The 15,915-nt window shown below is 33.1% G+C and overlaps 1 protein-coding gene across 2 annotated transcripts; it reads left to right on the top strand.

The window, feature by feature from the left end:
• LOC143256883 (uncharacterized) lies at nucleotides 1-15,896 on the top strand. 2 transcript variants are annotated; one of them, XM_076514694.1, is made up of 9 exons: nucleotides 1-341; nucleotides 1,233-1,696; nucleotides 2,789-3,169; nucleotides 3,722-3,856; nucleotides 6,596-6,817; nucleotides 9,893-10,090; nucleotides 11,725-14,068; nucleotides 15,094-15,291; nucleotides 15,620-15,896. In XM_076514694.1, exons 1-9 carry the CDS (start codon nucleotides 181-183, stop codon nucleotides 15,702-15,704), a joined length of 4,188 nt encoding a protein of 1,395 aa, XP_076370809.1. In that variant the 5' UTR covers nucleotides 1-180; the 3' UTR covers nucleotides 15,705-15,896. The 2 variants fall into 2 exon arrangements, with proteins under 2 accessions (XP_076370809.1, XP_076370808.1); XM_076514693.1 differs by having other exon boundaries at nucleotides 2-341; nucleotides 15,670-15,896.
• The last annotated feature ends 19 nt before the right edge of the window (nucleotides 15,897-15,915 follow it).

The following is a 15,915-nucleotide window of genomic DNA, read 5'->3' as shown; positions in this document are numbered from 1 at the left end:
TCTCGAGTTACTTCTAACAAGCTTCCCGAGTCTGTAACTATTCTCTTCCAATAAATAAAAAGTAATTATATTTTTTCTTTAGTTATTCCACAAAATTTAGACCAATCGTTCAGTGGAGATTATGGAACCGTATCATCGATTAACTTCCCCGGACATTACATCAACAATCTTCATTACGCAATGACCATTAAAGGTCGGCCTCTGACACGTATCTACATAAAGTTCACTCACCTGGACATAGAGTGGCAAGATCAGTGCATGTACGATTACATTTCTATTCGAAGTGACCTGAATGGACCTGGCACTCGCTTTTGCGGACAACATCAAAATGATCTAGACAAGTAGGGAACTGTTTACACTTTTCTTAAAATTATTGACTTAAAAAAAAAGAAGCAAAATAATTAGTTTCTAATAATTTATTTCGAATACAGACAAGTCAATAAGTTTTTACAGACAGTTATGTTATAAATAAGAGTATACTTTGTATAAGAAATTATGAGATTATAGTTATAAAACATTTTAATAGAAATTAATCGATTCGGAATAAAAGTAAAAATTACCCCCAAAGGTACAGTACTATTTCTGCCGACTTTATTTGCTATAAACCAGGTTTCTATACTCGTGGTGGGCAGAGAACAAATAGCCCAATGTGTAGCTTTATGACCAACTACAAACACAAGAAGTATAATATATTTAAAATAGAAGAATCTTAAAATGTACAAAATGTTATTGTTGACATTATTGTCAGTTAGTTTTTTTTATTTGTTGTTAAACACAAAGCTCTACGATGAACTATCTATGCTTTGCCCACTGAGAATATCCAAACCCGATTTTAAGCAATTTAATCCTTAAGATTAACCTCTGAACCACTGGGAAGCAATTTAGAATAAAACAATATGATAAGTTTGTTAACTAAACCTCTCATAAAAGAAAATTAAATTAAAAAAAAAGAAAACGTGTAAACGTTGCTGTATAGATACTAATACCAGAAGTTCGTTGAATTTTATATTATTAAATTTGTACATATCTATTTATTATCTATAATATTAAAAAAAATGTTAGCTTTTGTAAACACTTACAAAAATTGTCTTCCTGTAACAAAATAAATATTCAAACGTGTGTTACGAGCGGTTAGAAGCTTGTTACTTGTAAACGGTTGAAGTTTTTGAATAATAACAACAGTTTTTCAGAAACAGTTTCTTTATAAATGTCCTTCTGTTGAATTCTTCCAGGTTTCTTTTTGTATCTGACAATAGCACAGCTTACATGACATTTCATTCAGATTACTCCATCACAAGTACAGGGTTCCAGGCTAAGTGGGAAGTGATTGATGCCAGTGTATGCCAAGAAGTACAAAGTCTCACAATCAAAAGAAACTACATCAGCCATCATTATCCCGAAGGGTATTTGCCAAACACCTTCTGTAAAACTCAGTTTCAGGGTCCACCGGGGAGAAAAATTCTTTTGACATTTACTGATTTTGATGTTGGTTTTGCAAAAGGAAATAATCGCTGTATACGAGATTATTTGAAAATTACGTTGGAATTAGGACACTTGCGAAGATATGTAGTTCTCTGCGGGAATACTAGCTCTGTAGCTCCAGGTTATCAATTTATTTCTTATGATGAAAGCATTACTTTGGAATTCTCCACAAGCTCACGTGGAGGAAGAGGCTTTAATATATCTCTTGAGATATGTAAGTTGTCTGTAAATGAGCTATTCGATTATCCACCTATGCAGTTCTGTACAAACTCTCAGGCATTGTTTTATAAGTTATTTTTTTAATATCCTTTAGGTACTCTAGAAATAAAACTTCCTTTAAGTATTGATTTTATCAACGTAAAAATAGTATATAAACAAGTGGCTAAGCTAGAAAGTAAGCAAAAGAAAATACACACTAAAGTTCTAATATCACAAAGCCAGGTTAGATTTTGGATAAGTTAAAACACAAAAATACACAAAGTTGTGATTTGATCTAGCTTATTTTATAACTTGACCAATCTTTATCATGTACCATATTTTTGTAGCGATACCACGCTAAACAAAACCTGACATTTCCTTCATTTGGCCATCTGTCGTATAAATGTTTCAGTTTTTAGATTAGCTGTATGTAACCTGAAAGTGTTAATCTCACTGAATAAAAAATTAACGACCTTGACTCTGGATATAACGAAGCTTACAGACAGTTCTATGTTTCCAACCATTGAGTATCTAATGTAAACATCAGTTTGTCTAGGGTGAGCTGTAAAAGTGAGCGATAAGATTATGAAAAAAAATTCACCAAACTTCTAAGATGTGTTTTGATGGGCACACAGTTCTAACACAACATCTTTAGTTACAATTTAATAACAAATTTAAAATTATAATAACTTGTCTAAATTAGAATCAACAGTAGTGATGTCTCTTTTTATTGTTGATAATGTGTTTTTCTTGTTTTTTTAATATTTTATTGTTATAATTATTTTGTAACTTGGCTGAACTATTACCGCGGCACGTGATAGTATCATACAGGAAATGATCACGCGATTAACCCAGACCAGAATTTCAAGTTAACAAAATATCTTTTGTATATATACTTATATAGAACCCACCTTTTCCAGTCTTGAAGTTCAATTTGTATGTGCTCTTCTCTAATTCAGTATTTTGCCAATTTGATGATAATAATAATAAAAAAAAACGATGGGGCATCTTTCATAATGAAACCCAATCCCCAGGTATCTGGTTTTATATTCTGTGCTGATGTGAAGAGCTACTGTTTGATTATAATTTGTTTCTTTGTTTCATGCAGGGAATGGTCACCGATTGGATACAGTATTACGATTAAGTCGTTTATCGGAGGGAATATTGTCAAGTTTAAACTACCCACACAATCTACCAAAGGATTTAAATTATACACAACAGCTCGTCTCTCCTTTAGGGACGTACATAAGCCTATATTTTTTCCGGGTCTTCTGGGCGCAGGGTAAATGTGCTGATAACACCCTAACAGTTGAAGACTTTTATTCAGAAAATAAGCCAATACAGACCATTTGCATTGAGAGTTACAGTGTTGATAAAGCTTCAGATCTACAGATAGACTCTTTCTTCAATTCTATTCATCTTGGAATATGGACGAATTCCGAGAACAGAATATTAAAACCATTTCTCATTAAATATAGAGTTGTTCTAGGTGAGAATTGTTCGTAATAAAACCATCTGTCTTTTAAACGAAAGTTTGAATGTTCAAAAATATTGAAGTCCTCGATTATTTATATAAAGTTTTTATTTATTTATTTTCGTTACGCTAATTGAAGTGTTTCGACATTAGTTATGGTATTATGGGCTAAAAACTATTAACTTTAGTTTTATAAACAATTTATTATCAATAACATTTTGGCTTAGGCTCCATAGTTATTATAGTCTCAAGAGCAAATACTTAGATTAAAGTGCAAAGAAATTCTAAAAGGAAAATTATTCATTTTCTATAAGACGCTATAGAGTTGTTGTAAGGAAGAACTGATCAAAAATAACCAGAAAAGTTGTGTTTTTTTTTTTTTTTCAGAATAAAAGTACGTCACAGAACATGTTATGACTCGTGAATTGGTCGCTAAATATCGTAATATTTATAATTTTCAATGGAACTCCTATCTAAAACGTTTTATTCATAATAATAAAAATAAATAACCAAGAAAATGTGAAGTAGATTTAAAGAAAAATGTACATTAAGTTTGTGTTATTTCAGATTCACTTTTCATCAACAAATCTCTTGGAATGGGTTCTTCGCGTCTTCTGGATGGATGCTTCTGTAAGAACGGTGGAACTTGCATCAGTGCTCTTGAAGGACTATTTGAATGCCAGTGTAAGAGGCCCTTTATGGGTAAGAAAAGAGCATTTTTTCATAAACATCTGAAAGTATCGCGTTCCACAAATGAAAAGTTGATTTTCATATTACAGGACCATAATAATCTCTGCTACTTTAAAACCATTTTGGGGGAATATTGATAAATCTTACATAGATTTTCTAGTTCACACTCAACCTAAGTCTCTAACTACCGTCTGCTTCTGAAAAATTGTTTTATCCACCCCAACGAATATGTTATTACAGAGAATATCCAAGTTAATATAAGCCTTTTACAGCTGGCTGAATCATTATAGTCGAATTTAAGTATTAGCTGTGAATTTCTCGATTCTGGAAATTCTGTACAATAGAAAAGATTAACTTATCATAACAGAGCCCATCTTTATAAAATGAAATATTTCCTGGTTGCAGTGTGATTGCACTGTGTTTAAGAAACCTTCTTGTTTAGAACACTTTTAAGTTCAAATAAGCCTTTGGCGTAGAGCTAGATCCTTATAGAGGGCACCGTAAGCACTAGATTCAATATTATGCTACTCTTTCTAAGGAACACTATAGTATATAATGTGTTAATTGCACTTTAAAAGAATGATGTTCCAGGTTCCGTGTTATCCTTTATTATAACTGGCTATGTACATAGTTGGACTCCTTTCCTTGTTGCGATATGTATATATTATCCAAGGTACCGTCTGTCATATAAAACGTTAAATCCAATAAGCCTTTTAAAATCAGTTGGAATTTACGTACTAGAGTTGTAGTTCAAGTTTCTTTCCTTTAGTTATACCTTCGAGTATAGGAACTCGAGTTCGTCTTTTGTAAGAGGATTCCCCTCGGTGGGCTGAGCAGATAGCCCTTTGTGGCTTTGCTATACGAAAAACACACACACTTTTGTAAGAGATTTTACTTACTAGCCGCTAAAAAACTACTAAGGCATGGAAAGCGTAAAACTGGTTTATTATGGTTTAATAATTTTTAAGTCCTTATAATTAATTATTTGTCAGCTGGGAGACGATTTTACTAATTAGAAGATATCAGTCACAATAGATTTTTAAAAAGTAAAGTTAAAATCAGTTCCACTGAGTTTAAATAAACCTCCAGTTTCCAGGTAAGTCCTTAAGTAAAACATTCCGAAAGAGAAAGAACAAACTGAAGAAAAATTATATATTTTGAAACTTGTAATTTTCACTGGTTAATTATTTTCTCGCACCCAAAAGAAAACTGTTTGAAAAGGAAAGTATCAATTAGTATACTTTCCAATTCTCAGTCTTCGGAATTATTTGTATTTTGTATTTATGGCAAAGTCATTAAAGCTATCTGCGCCATCTCTACTTTTGAATTATTGCTTAGAGAGAGAATGTTGCTAGTCAGCAGCACCCTAACACCCACCATCCACACTAAGAAATTCGCTGCCCATTTGATAGCGCACCCACCGTTTTACAGTTTAGGGATTTTTTTTATAGGGGGTGGGGAGCTCGTCACCTCCGAAATCCAAAACTGTATCATAGGAAAAGCATGCGCCCTTGAAAATTAACAGTAAAGACCGAAAAAAAAAAACTGTGTGTAAATATCTCAATCGCACATAATGTTATAAGGAAAAAAGACAAATTACTGTTGTATGATTGCCTTCTTTTGCGTAATTTTACTGTTCCTCTATTTTCAAAATGCAAATTTTATTTTTAAAAATGTCATTTGGTCAACATGTGGCGCAACATTTGATTTTTATGTTAAAAATCTGAATTTACTGACGGGCCTGGCATGACCAGGTGGGTTAGAGCATTCGACTCGTAATCTGAGGGTTGTGAGTTCGAATCCCCGTCACACCAAACATGCTCGTCCTTTCAGACGTGGGTGCGTTATAATGTGCAGTCAATCCCACTATTTATTGGTAAAAGAGAAGCCCAGAGTTGGCGGTGGATGGTGATGACTAGCTGCTTTTCCTCTAGTGTTACACTGCAAAATTAGGACGGCTAGAGCATATATCTCTCGTGTAGCTTTGCGCGAAATATAAAAACAAACAAAAAAAAACTTCACTGATATCGCTATTATCGCCACGGTCAAGATTGGTCTAATTTAAGCTTTAATATTTGTTGGGTTGTCTTGTGTATATTTTAGTGTTATTTCGTGCAATCGATCACCACTGAATCTCATACAGTGGTGAACATAGCACAAATAATCATTCATAACTTTGTGCTAAACAGCAAAATAAACAAATGTCTTATGTAAATTGTTTTGGGTAATATTCCTGTGTATTTGAATTTTGCAGTATTTCTGAAAGCTGGCATTCATGCATGAAATCTTACATTATCTGATCTTTTAAAGAAAGTAAGCAAATTCAAACGCAATATTATTTTTACAGGTTGCTTGCATTTAATTTCTGAATCATAATATATTGAAAGTATATTTTAAGCTGTATCATTCGTCTTACTGTCCAGTACCCTCTTTAATTTATTGTAAAGCTTGCACAGTTTAGGGTTAAATGGAGCTAGTATATAATTCTCACTAGAGATTACTTTTCTTTATTTTTCTCAGATCCTCAAAAAACACTTAGGTTTCCAATTGTTACTTTGTGCTTTGTATTTCCACGGTAGTAACGTTTTGTGGATAATTTTCAATAATACCATTTAACTCTTTTTATTGTGAAAAGAAAAGAAAACAATATATACGTTCATGTGTTTAAAACGCGATGTAAGATTACAATAACCATGTTTAACCAGTATTAGCAGCATTATCCGCTTTTGCTAATTTAGTATCGTACTTTAGGTTTGTTCTGCCACCTACATTGGTGCCACTTAAATCCCTGTGGCATTCATGGCACTTGTGTTGCTACCGAGGATGGCTACATATGTGACTGCATCCAAGGATTCGCCGGTGACCATTGTGACCAGCTAGTGACCCCTTGTAAACCCAGTCCTTGTGGTTTAAATGGCCACTGCTTAGTTGTAAATAACACTTTTCAATGTCGCTGTCATGTTTGGTATGAAGGTAAGATGACGATTGTCTTTTTTAATATTTTATAGTTTTTATAATTAATGTATTTGAAGTGAATAAAGAATAATACTGAAAATAGTCGGTTCTAACCAAATGATCCATATATCATACTCATGTATTATTAAAATCTCAGAGGTAGCCTTTAACCTTCAAGTTATCTTTCACTATCGCTTGGGCCCACATATTGCATTGTAGGGTATTTTCATGTTTATGCCTGTTGCAACACTTAGTTTAATGAACATACAAAATAAAATTAGATGAGTTAACTTATTTCTTATTATGATCCGAGAAATCCCAGAAATAATGAGCGTCATTAATCGCAATGAAATTTTTCAACTGCTTGTTTGCGCGACTTTTTGGTTACTGTCATAGCTGAAACATCTATTAATTTTTACAATTCCTTAGCAATATATATTTATTCAGCTAATTTTTCTTAGTTTTTTTTTTTATACAGTTATAACATTATCGTTAATTTGGTGCTGCAAGGGCCTAACTATGTACTAATCCCTTTTGTCTTTCAGTGGATTAGCGGTAAGCTTCAGACCTACAATGTTAAAATCAGAGATTTAATTTCCATCGATGGACAGAAGGTAGAGAGCCTGTTTTATAGCTTTTTGCTGAAAGAAAAACAACCTTAAGTAGAGTTTGCATACGCTAATGGCATAAAGCTTCTATCATTTTGGCCCTGTGTCTGCGTCAGTAGTTATCCCCATATTTGAGCGGCAGGAGAAGTAGTAGAGACGATGACGTCATAGTTCTACAAAGTTGAATCAGAACACACGGCTACCAAAGTGAAAGTAATGCCATAGTTCGATATCAGAAGGCAGGATGAAGCTGTGAACAGTAATTATAAAACCTTAAAGTAACTGGACGGTTATTATGATAATCAGAAAATGGTAGAATAACTCACGTGCATGACTACTCAGCATTGCTAGAAGTTGGCATGGTCGTGGGTTTTACTATGGCGTCAGCTGCACATACATTTTCCATAAGAACCTATTAACATTGTATATCCACTATTGCTTTGAACAAACGTTTCTTGATGTTACAGTGTACTTGTCATGAATATCATAAAACACAGCACATGTACACATGACTGTAGCTCCCAAGCCTGGCATTGGCCAGGTGGTTAAAGCACTCGACTCGTAGTCTGAGGATCGCGGGTTCGAATTCCTGTCACACCAAACATGCTCGCCCTTTCTGCCGTGGAGGCATAATAATGGGATAGTCAATTGCACTATTGGTTGGTAAAAGAGTAGCCCAAGAGTTAACAGTGGGTGGTGATGACTAGTTGCCTTCTATCTAGTCTTACACTGCTAAGTTATGGACGGCTAGCACAGATAGCCTTCATGTAGTTTTACACGAAATTTAAAACAAATAAATAAACTGTAGCTTCCTATAAAAGCCTCCAATATTTGGGCCTTGGTTAGAATTTGAAATTAAGTGTCTTGTGTGACACCTAACGACAATGATTAACTGAAATTTACTTTATAATTCTACTGTTAATGTTTACTTTTAATAATCGGGTTTGTGAAAATTTTAAGTTAAGAAAGGAATTGGTTTAGCTGATACATTTATTGATATAATGCTTTTATTCATATAAATTCATGTAGTTTTATTTTAATTTCATGTAGGTGCACTGATTGTAGTTATGACATTCTCTTTAACCATATGTCTAAAGGTAATAAACATGTGCTAATCCCTGGACTCGTGTTAGTTTACTCACAGTAATGGGTTAAGCTGAAAAGCTGGGTGGGAGGAGGAGGAAACCATCTCAAAAGGTGACAAAGATAATTGTACAAAGTAGTATGAGTTAGAAATTTTCTTCCTTGTATATGATTTTTGAAATGTGTGCAACGTGGGATTATATTGTATAACACACTTAAACTATTTGTTCCATTAAAAAGTTGTGTATATTACAATTGTATTTGTTGTGAGTATTGTAAGAAAACAAAAATTATTTGTAACTCAAAAGCCACTAAACTTGAAAAGCTAGTCTGATAAACAAACACAAACAAATTGTAATGGATTTACTGTTATACCTTTATTTTAATTATGTTTGTTGCGAAAGTCACACCTATTCTTTAAATTTGTAGAAGATTCTCGAGCATAAGAATCAACAATTTATGATATGTGTGTGTAAAACAGTATTGATTACCAGTATTACTGCGAGCTGAATTTTCGAGAATCTCGTCTGAGAAGTTTGATTCATATAAACATCAAATGACTTTTAAATTCAACTTTCCGGCTATTTGAAGTCATAATATGTAGTATATACGAGACAAATTATAATACGTAACATAGTTGTCATTAGTAAAAGTTTTATCGTTTCAGTTGTGTATTTGTTTTGTTTTTGATGTCTGTGTTCAGTTTATTCTTCATTAATAATCCCAGACATGAACTTTTGTAGGAAACTTCGTATTTTCTGTCTGGAAGAAGTGTACGTGAATATCACTTTATTAAAGGCTTTGAATAATTTAGAAAATGTGTTTAAAAATCCGACATGAATGGACGCTTATTAATAACTCTAGGGTTAAATTAGCAAGCTATCTTGCATGTTTTCAACTTTATTATTGGGCTATCGGTTGCTTTTATGAATTGGTTGTATAACATTCCGAGCTTATATATTTCATAATATTTATAATATGTATGGCATGTGTCATATGCAGGACTAGTAACGCTGCATTGTAATAACTTCACACATCACAATAAAAAGTGTGAGTAAATAAAGGAACATATACATACATATGCTATGGTAGTGTATTATAATTTACGAACATAGTGTTAATAGATAACCATAAGTGATTTTATTCTTTACCTAATTGCTAATCATAAGTTATGCTGGTGGAAATACATTAATATCAAAAGGCATATCAATATATAACTTTCAGTAAAGTTCATTTCAGAGTTGGCTGAACTTTGATACTAATGTTTCGTTGTTATCTAAAATTTTAATTTATTTTCAGCTATAAAGATTAGCTTATTAAAATCAAGTAGCAGCTGTTAATAATATTTTGATTTCTCAGAAAAATATTCAAGATTTTTTTCGCATAAATTAATGTTTTATAGGACCTCGTTGCACCCAGTTCGTATTTCGTATCCCTTTCAAGCCTTTAAGTGAACGGATGCTGGAAGAACCGTTTTGGTTAGGCTTGATCACCGTTAGTACTGTTTTGTTAATCATACTACTGGTATACTGCATCAAACAGAAATTCGCTGACAAAATAGAAAAGTTTTTTGCAGAAGAAATTGAGAAAAGTAAAAACAGTAAGTTTGCTTTCTGTTTATATTAATATCTTTAGTGTTGTGTAAGTCAACACTGGGCGAAGCAGTTCCTTAAGTTTGGGATCGGAATTAGCTGGTTTTCTGTTGGAAAAGTTAACTGCTGACCAATATCATGAAAACTTAATCATTAAAGAAACTAAAACGTTATCTGCCAATAAGCAGTCTACCCTGAAAATAATAACTTATTTCTAAGTGATTCAATAAATCATTGTCTATGTACAGTAAATAAGAACCTCTCTTCTGTGGTTTATAATGATTGAAAGTATGCGTAGTTTGACTTAGCATTTCTAAGCAATTATTTTACTCAACCAACTTGCAAAATTCATAATTGTATTAGTAGTTTTTAGTGTAACAAAATATAAAGTTTAATACTTTGACATATTGATCATATTTTCGCTTCAAGTTAGATTTCAATTAAATTAAAGTTGAATAATTAAAAGATTAAATCGAAAGATCATATATAATAAAGCTAATTAAACGAAAGAATATGATAATATACCTAACTCAACAAATAAGTTACTTTAATTTTTTTTTTTAATAATGGGAAGTTCGAGCAAAATTTAATTTTAAGTATGTGTATATTCACTTGATACATAATAAATATATTATTTAAACTTTCTTGAACGAACATTATTGGTAAAGATATATTGACTATCACTCATTTTCCCCCCATTATCATACGCGACGATGAGGAACATCTTAAGAAGGTTGGTTTTCTGCGTTTGTTAGCAGCAATTACCAACACACGAAACTTCAGAATAAAACTATCCTCTAAATCTAAAGACAGTAATCTGAAACATAAATGAAACTAAAAGATTAATAAGAATGTATATAAAGATTTAAATTTATTTTTAGAATAAGATTACAGAAGCTTTTACATCATTTAGAAAAGTTGTAATTTTTCTAAACATCAAGTAATAACGTAGCATCAGTAGCTTTGCTCGAAATTCGTCAAACCAACAAACTTTAACACTTCTTATTAACAACTTAATGTTTAGTTTAGTTTTGCTCTCCAATGTTTCTTTGTTTCAGAAATATTGCTGTAGATATTTAATTCCCCTTAATAAAAAATTATGTTTTTAAAACTAGAGCTACAATCTGACAATCCATTATAAGTTTTTGAATACAAAATTTAGAGCAAAGTACTAACAGTCGTACTGAAATCAGTCTTTTAAAATGTGAACAGATAGGAAAAAATGCAGAGACGAAAGAGGATGCTTTCTCAACCAAGAACGTGCGGTAATTAACGCTAAATTTGTTTCTGATGCTCATAAAAATATACGTTTGAGAAACAGTTTTTGAATTTATTAAACACGAAGCTACTCAATGTATTTTGTGCTATGGTGACCAGATTTTTAGCGCTATAATCTCTCAGACTTGAAAAAGAACATGAAAGGGTATATTTTTATTAATTCTGCTATATTTGTAGTTATTGCAAGTACTTAGCTTTATATGATATTACATGCAATAAGGTAATAATCAGAATTTAATGTTTCTTTAATAGTTTTTAAAGTTTTAAAGTTTTAAAAGCTTTAAGTTAACGTTAATATTGTATTTCCTTCATAAAGTGGTTATTAACTTAGAGGTAATTGTGATTTCATGTTTCTTACTCTCAGGCCCCTCGCCCGCAGCGACACGCTACAGTTTAAGCTCGAATCAGGCAAGTATTACTCCAGCTTCGTTAAGTCCACAGCCTTGCCCGAAGTACTTACTTAACAAGATTCGGAAACACAGCATTCACAGTACCAACAGTTGTAGCTACAGCCCTTCACATAAAGAAAACGGTCGACATTTCGGTTTTGATGACTTGCTGAAACGAAGTTTTTCTTCAAGAAAACGCCAGCCAAACAGTCGACTTCGTGACTCTGATAAAAACGAAGAGGAAACTTCGCGCATTTTAGCTTCTTTAGTGCATTCTAACCAGTCACCCAGACAAAGAAGGATGAGTTTAGATGAATTTATTAAGATGAATAGAAAAAAGTTCATACTTAATGCTGCAAATGAAGTAAGCCAAGGATACATGTCCGATATCTCACTTAAAAGCAAAAGTGTAGCTGAGACCAGTTTTATGGAAAGTCTTTCACCCCGATTTTCGCATTACTCCGCACCATCGTTTACTGAATTCCACTCTATTAAAGAACAATCTGTCGAACAAGCTTCGTCACCAGATAGCTTCCGCTGTGACGTCAAGATGGGCGAAATAAACGTTGAAATTTCTCCTTTGACTCTTCAAACTTTTGACCAGTCAGATTCTGAGAATATTGAAGAGAAGCCCACCCGATATACTTCCTATACTACGGCTACGTTGCAAACAGAATGTCCATCTAAAACACAGAGTCCAATAAATGACACGAATTTATTTGAAGTAAAATCGATACCAAATGATGAAATACCATATCAATCAAATCAGACATCCGACAATTTAGCATATTCTTATAATTTCCCAATTAGATCAAATAATCCTATAGATATATCTAGCTCCAAACAAGATTGTCCATCATCACCACTAGTTGACTTTAAAGGAAAATTATGTGCTGTTCCTGAAGTTAACCACCTAATCCTTACAAAACAGTGTAACCAAGAATCTCCAAAATCTAAAGCTCCCGAATTCTCTATTTCGAGAAAATATTCAGCTGAATTGCCTACTCCAAAAATTTTAATAACGTCCAATATGTGTTCGTGTGATTCTGAGGAAACTAGCCCTCCCCGAACTCCAAACACCAAAAATTCTTCAATGAACTACCTGAGTCCCTTGACAGCAATATGCCCATCTTCTGACAGAACTACCTCCGAATCCAATCTCAGCACATCCGGATATTCTTCTCTGTCCAGCCTTGGGATGTCCAGATGTAATTCCAGCAGTCCCCTAGCAGAGGAACAAGAAGTTGGCGGTAAAAAGCTGTATTTACCGCAGAAAGCTTCCCAACTCCTTTCTCCAAGGTGTATTTCAAGTAAGTGTGAAAATAAGTTCATATATCCTCCTCAGCAAATATATTTATGTACTGAAACTCCATCTCAGCTAGATACAACATGTTTCCCCCAACGACGAGCATCAGTTGGAGGGACGTGGTTTCCTTCAACAAAAGATATAGGACACATTTTGAACAAAAAGCTAGGAAAGCACCATTCTTATCAACACACCAGTACTGAAGACTCTGTAGATGATGAAGGAATTGTGTTGGATACTGTAGAAGTTAAAACCAAAGAAGAGGGAAAGAATGAAAAGGAATTTGAAAGGAGCTTAATGGTTTCTGAAAAGCATCAGAAACCAGCGTATCAAAGTCTGCAGCTTCCAGAGACATCAGTTTCATATTCATCAGAAATGTCCCATATGCGTTTGAATAGTAGTCCGAAATTAAGAAGAAATAACAAATCAAAACAGTATATGGATTTTGGTATGTCAAGTACTTCTAGTTCCACTGATGTCAAAACTGATAAAGAAAGGATAGTGGAATATCATGAAAATAAGATGACACGGAATTCTTTTAAAACTAGCTTAGGAAGTAGGATAATATCTTCTTCAGATGATGAGTTAGACTTTCTTGGTTCAAGACATAAGTCACTTCGAAGACTACATAAAAAGTATGAGACTCAGTTTAGCCTGACTCTGAGGCGCCATAAAATGTTGAATTCGAAAAGTGTGATGCATAATATTTCTCATGAATATAGAAAAAAACCTTCAGGGCAATATCCTCGTACTGCATTATCTTCCTCCGCGGTGTTTGTTCTTTCAACTTCTGAAGACAACCTATCTAGAGGTTATTCTGCAAACAAAGAGTTAAATCAGAAACTTTGTTTGTCCGGCAAAGTACTACCAACAACAGACCAAGTCCGTGAGAACTTTCATGCTAGTCCCAAAGGACTTGTAGACGAACGATCTGTCTCATCTGAGTCACTTGGGTTAGCCTCTTATACCAACAAAAGAGTAAAGAAGCAGAGCTTAGCACTTCATAGACAGCGGTAAGACTCAGTGTTAGTGCATATAAGTTTTGCTTGTGTTTTTAATTTCAAAATCGTGTTTATTTAGAGATAAGACAGATCAATTAATTTAGACGCTACTTTTTAAAAGGTTTTCAAGATTTAAAATCAAAATATTCCGTTACTGTTATTACTCAAACATCGAATAAATTCGTTACATATGATATTTTAGCCGAGTTTCTGAGCTTTCTTTATAAACCCATTTTGTGTTATAAAAGTTGTCCCACATATATAAATATTTTTCACAAAGCTGTATAAACATATTATAAATCTGAAAAATGTTAACCCTAGAAATGAGTATAGGGGTTTATATCCTCTTGATTTTGAGACACATTTTTATAAGCTATTAATGAATTAAGTTACTTGTAAGTTCATTACTTTGCTCACTACATCACCATTAAAAATACAAAAAAATACAAATAAAACTACCATTATTATTGTAATTAATACCCCATTTTAGTAAGGAGGTTCCTTCTGTATTATGCGTAGAAAATGAGTAATTTTACCTATTCTTTATAGGTTTTGTTTATTGAGTGTTGTAAGAGACACAAACATAAAGTTACTTACTATGATAACATCAAAATAACATAATAATTAAGATGATAATTTAAAAGGTATAAATTTATTACATACAATAAAAATCTTAACGAGAGAATATCGAAAGACATTTTAAAATAGTATTCGTATCTTAATGCAAAACCTAAAATGGTTTAACTTATAAATTATTAAGATACGAATACTATTTTTAATGTAATTGTTATAGAAAATGTTGACCATTATTCTCTCGGTATATTCACCATTTTCAAAGTTTGAAGACCCGGATAGACACTTCATCAGGAACACCCTTACTTTATGTAACAGAGTGTCATTAGAGAGATCATTATGTTAATCAAAACAGGTTAATTTAGTCTGTGCATGTTCACCATGACCATTACTTAAAATGAGGGTGTATAAAAAAAACATGTAAACGCAAAAACTAACATTCAAAAAATTCTTTTTAACTCCAGATCACACTCTGACTACAACATGAGAAAAATCGGGCTTATGTCTTTACACTCTATCGAGAGCTCTGCATCTAGTGACAGCCACGATGATCACAATTTGACCAAAGTAACTCAGCCAATGTTACGGGTTCCTATTGACACGAACCATTGCATTCATCCTATCTTACGTCGCCAGGAGGCGCTTATTGAGGATGACGGCAGGTAAAACTACGTTTTCAAATTATGGTAACGTTAATATGTTCAGCAGCTGTTTGCCTGTTTTTCTTCTCAGCATTTGTGTTTAAAAGTGTTTCACTTAGAAATATACCAACTAGAGGTACAAGGTATATTTAAAGGAATTGTGTGTATAATTGATTTTGTTTAGAAACATTATATAGTAAATGACTGAGTTATTTTGAGTACAATTTCTCTTTTTCTAGAGTAGTTAATTTCCCGATTTTTCTTTCACAGCGTAGAGTTCATTTTATCAAAACAGTTTTAAAAAGAAAATGTTTCCTTTATTTGTTCCGTCAAATCCACCCCTGTGTAGAGTTTACCGTAGTAACAGTCTTCCTTCCTACATCACCCACCCTTCTACAGTGACGATTCCAGCTGTGAGACCACAGTGTTACTGAAGCAGTCATCCTGTTTTATCGCTGTCCCTACCAAGGCCGTAAGAAGCGTTATCACATCCAAAGATCCTGAGTTGGAGTCGTCGCAAATAGCTCAAATATCTGATATGAATCATATATCAGATTTCCGTGAAGATGGTCTCGGTCGCTTTCACTTGTAACCTAGCAACTAAATCTGTCTTTTTTTTCCAAAAACACGAGCATTTGAAGTAGG

Source organism: Tachypleus tridentatus, chromosome 7, assembly GCF_004210375.1.
Source record: "Tachypleus tridentatus isolate NWPU-2018 chromosome 7, ASM421037v1, whole genome shotgun sequence".
In the NCBI taxonomy this organism is placed as follows: Eukaryota; Metazoa; Arthropoda; class Merostomata; order Xiphosura; family Limulidae; genus Tachypleus; species Tachypleus tridentatus.
Note: the sequence above shows the minus strand (reverse complement) of the source record. Positions and strands in the feature narration are given on the sequence as shown.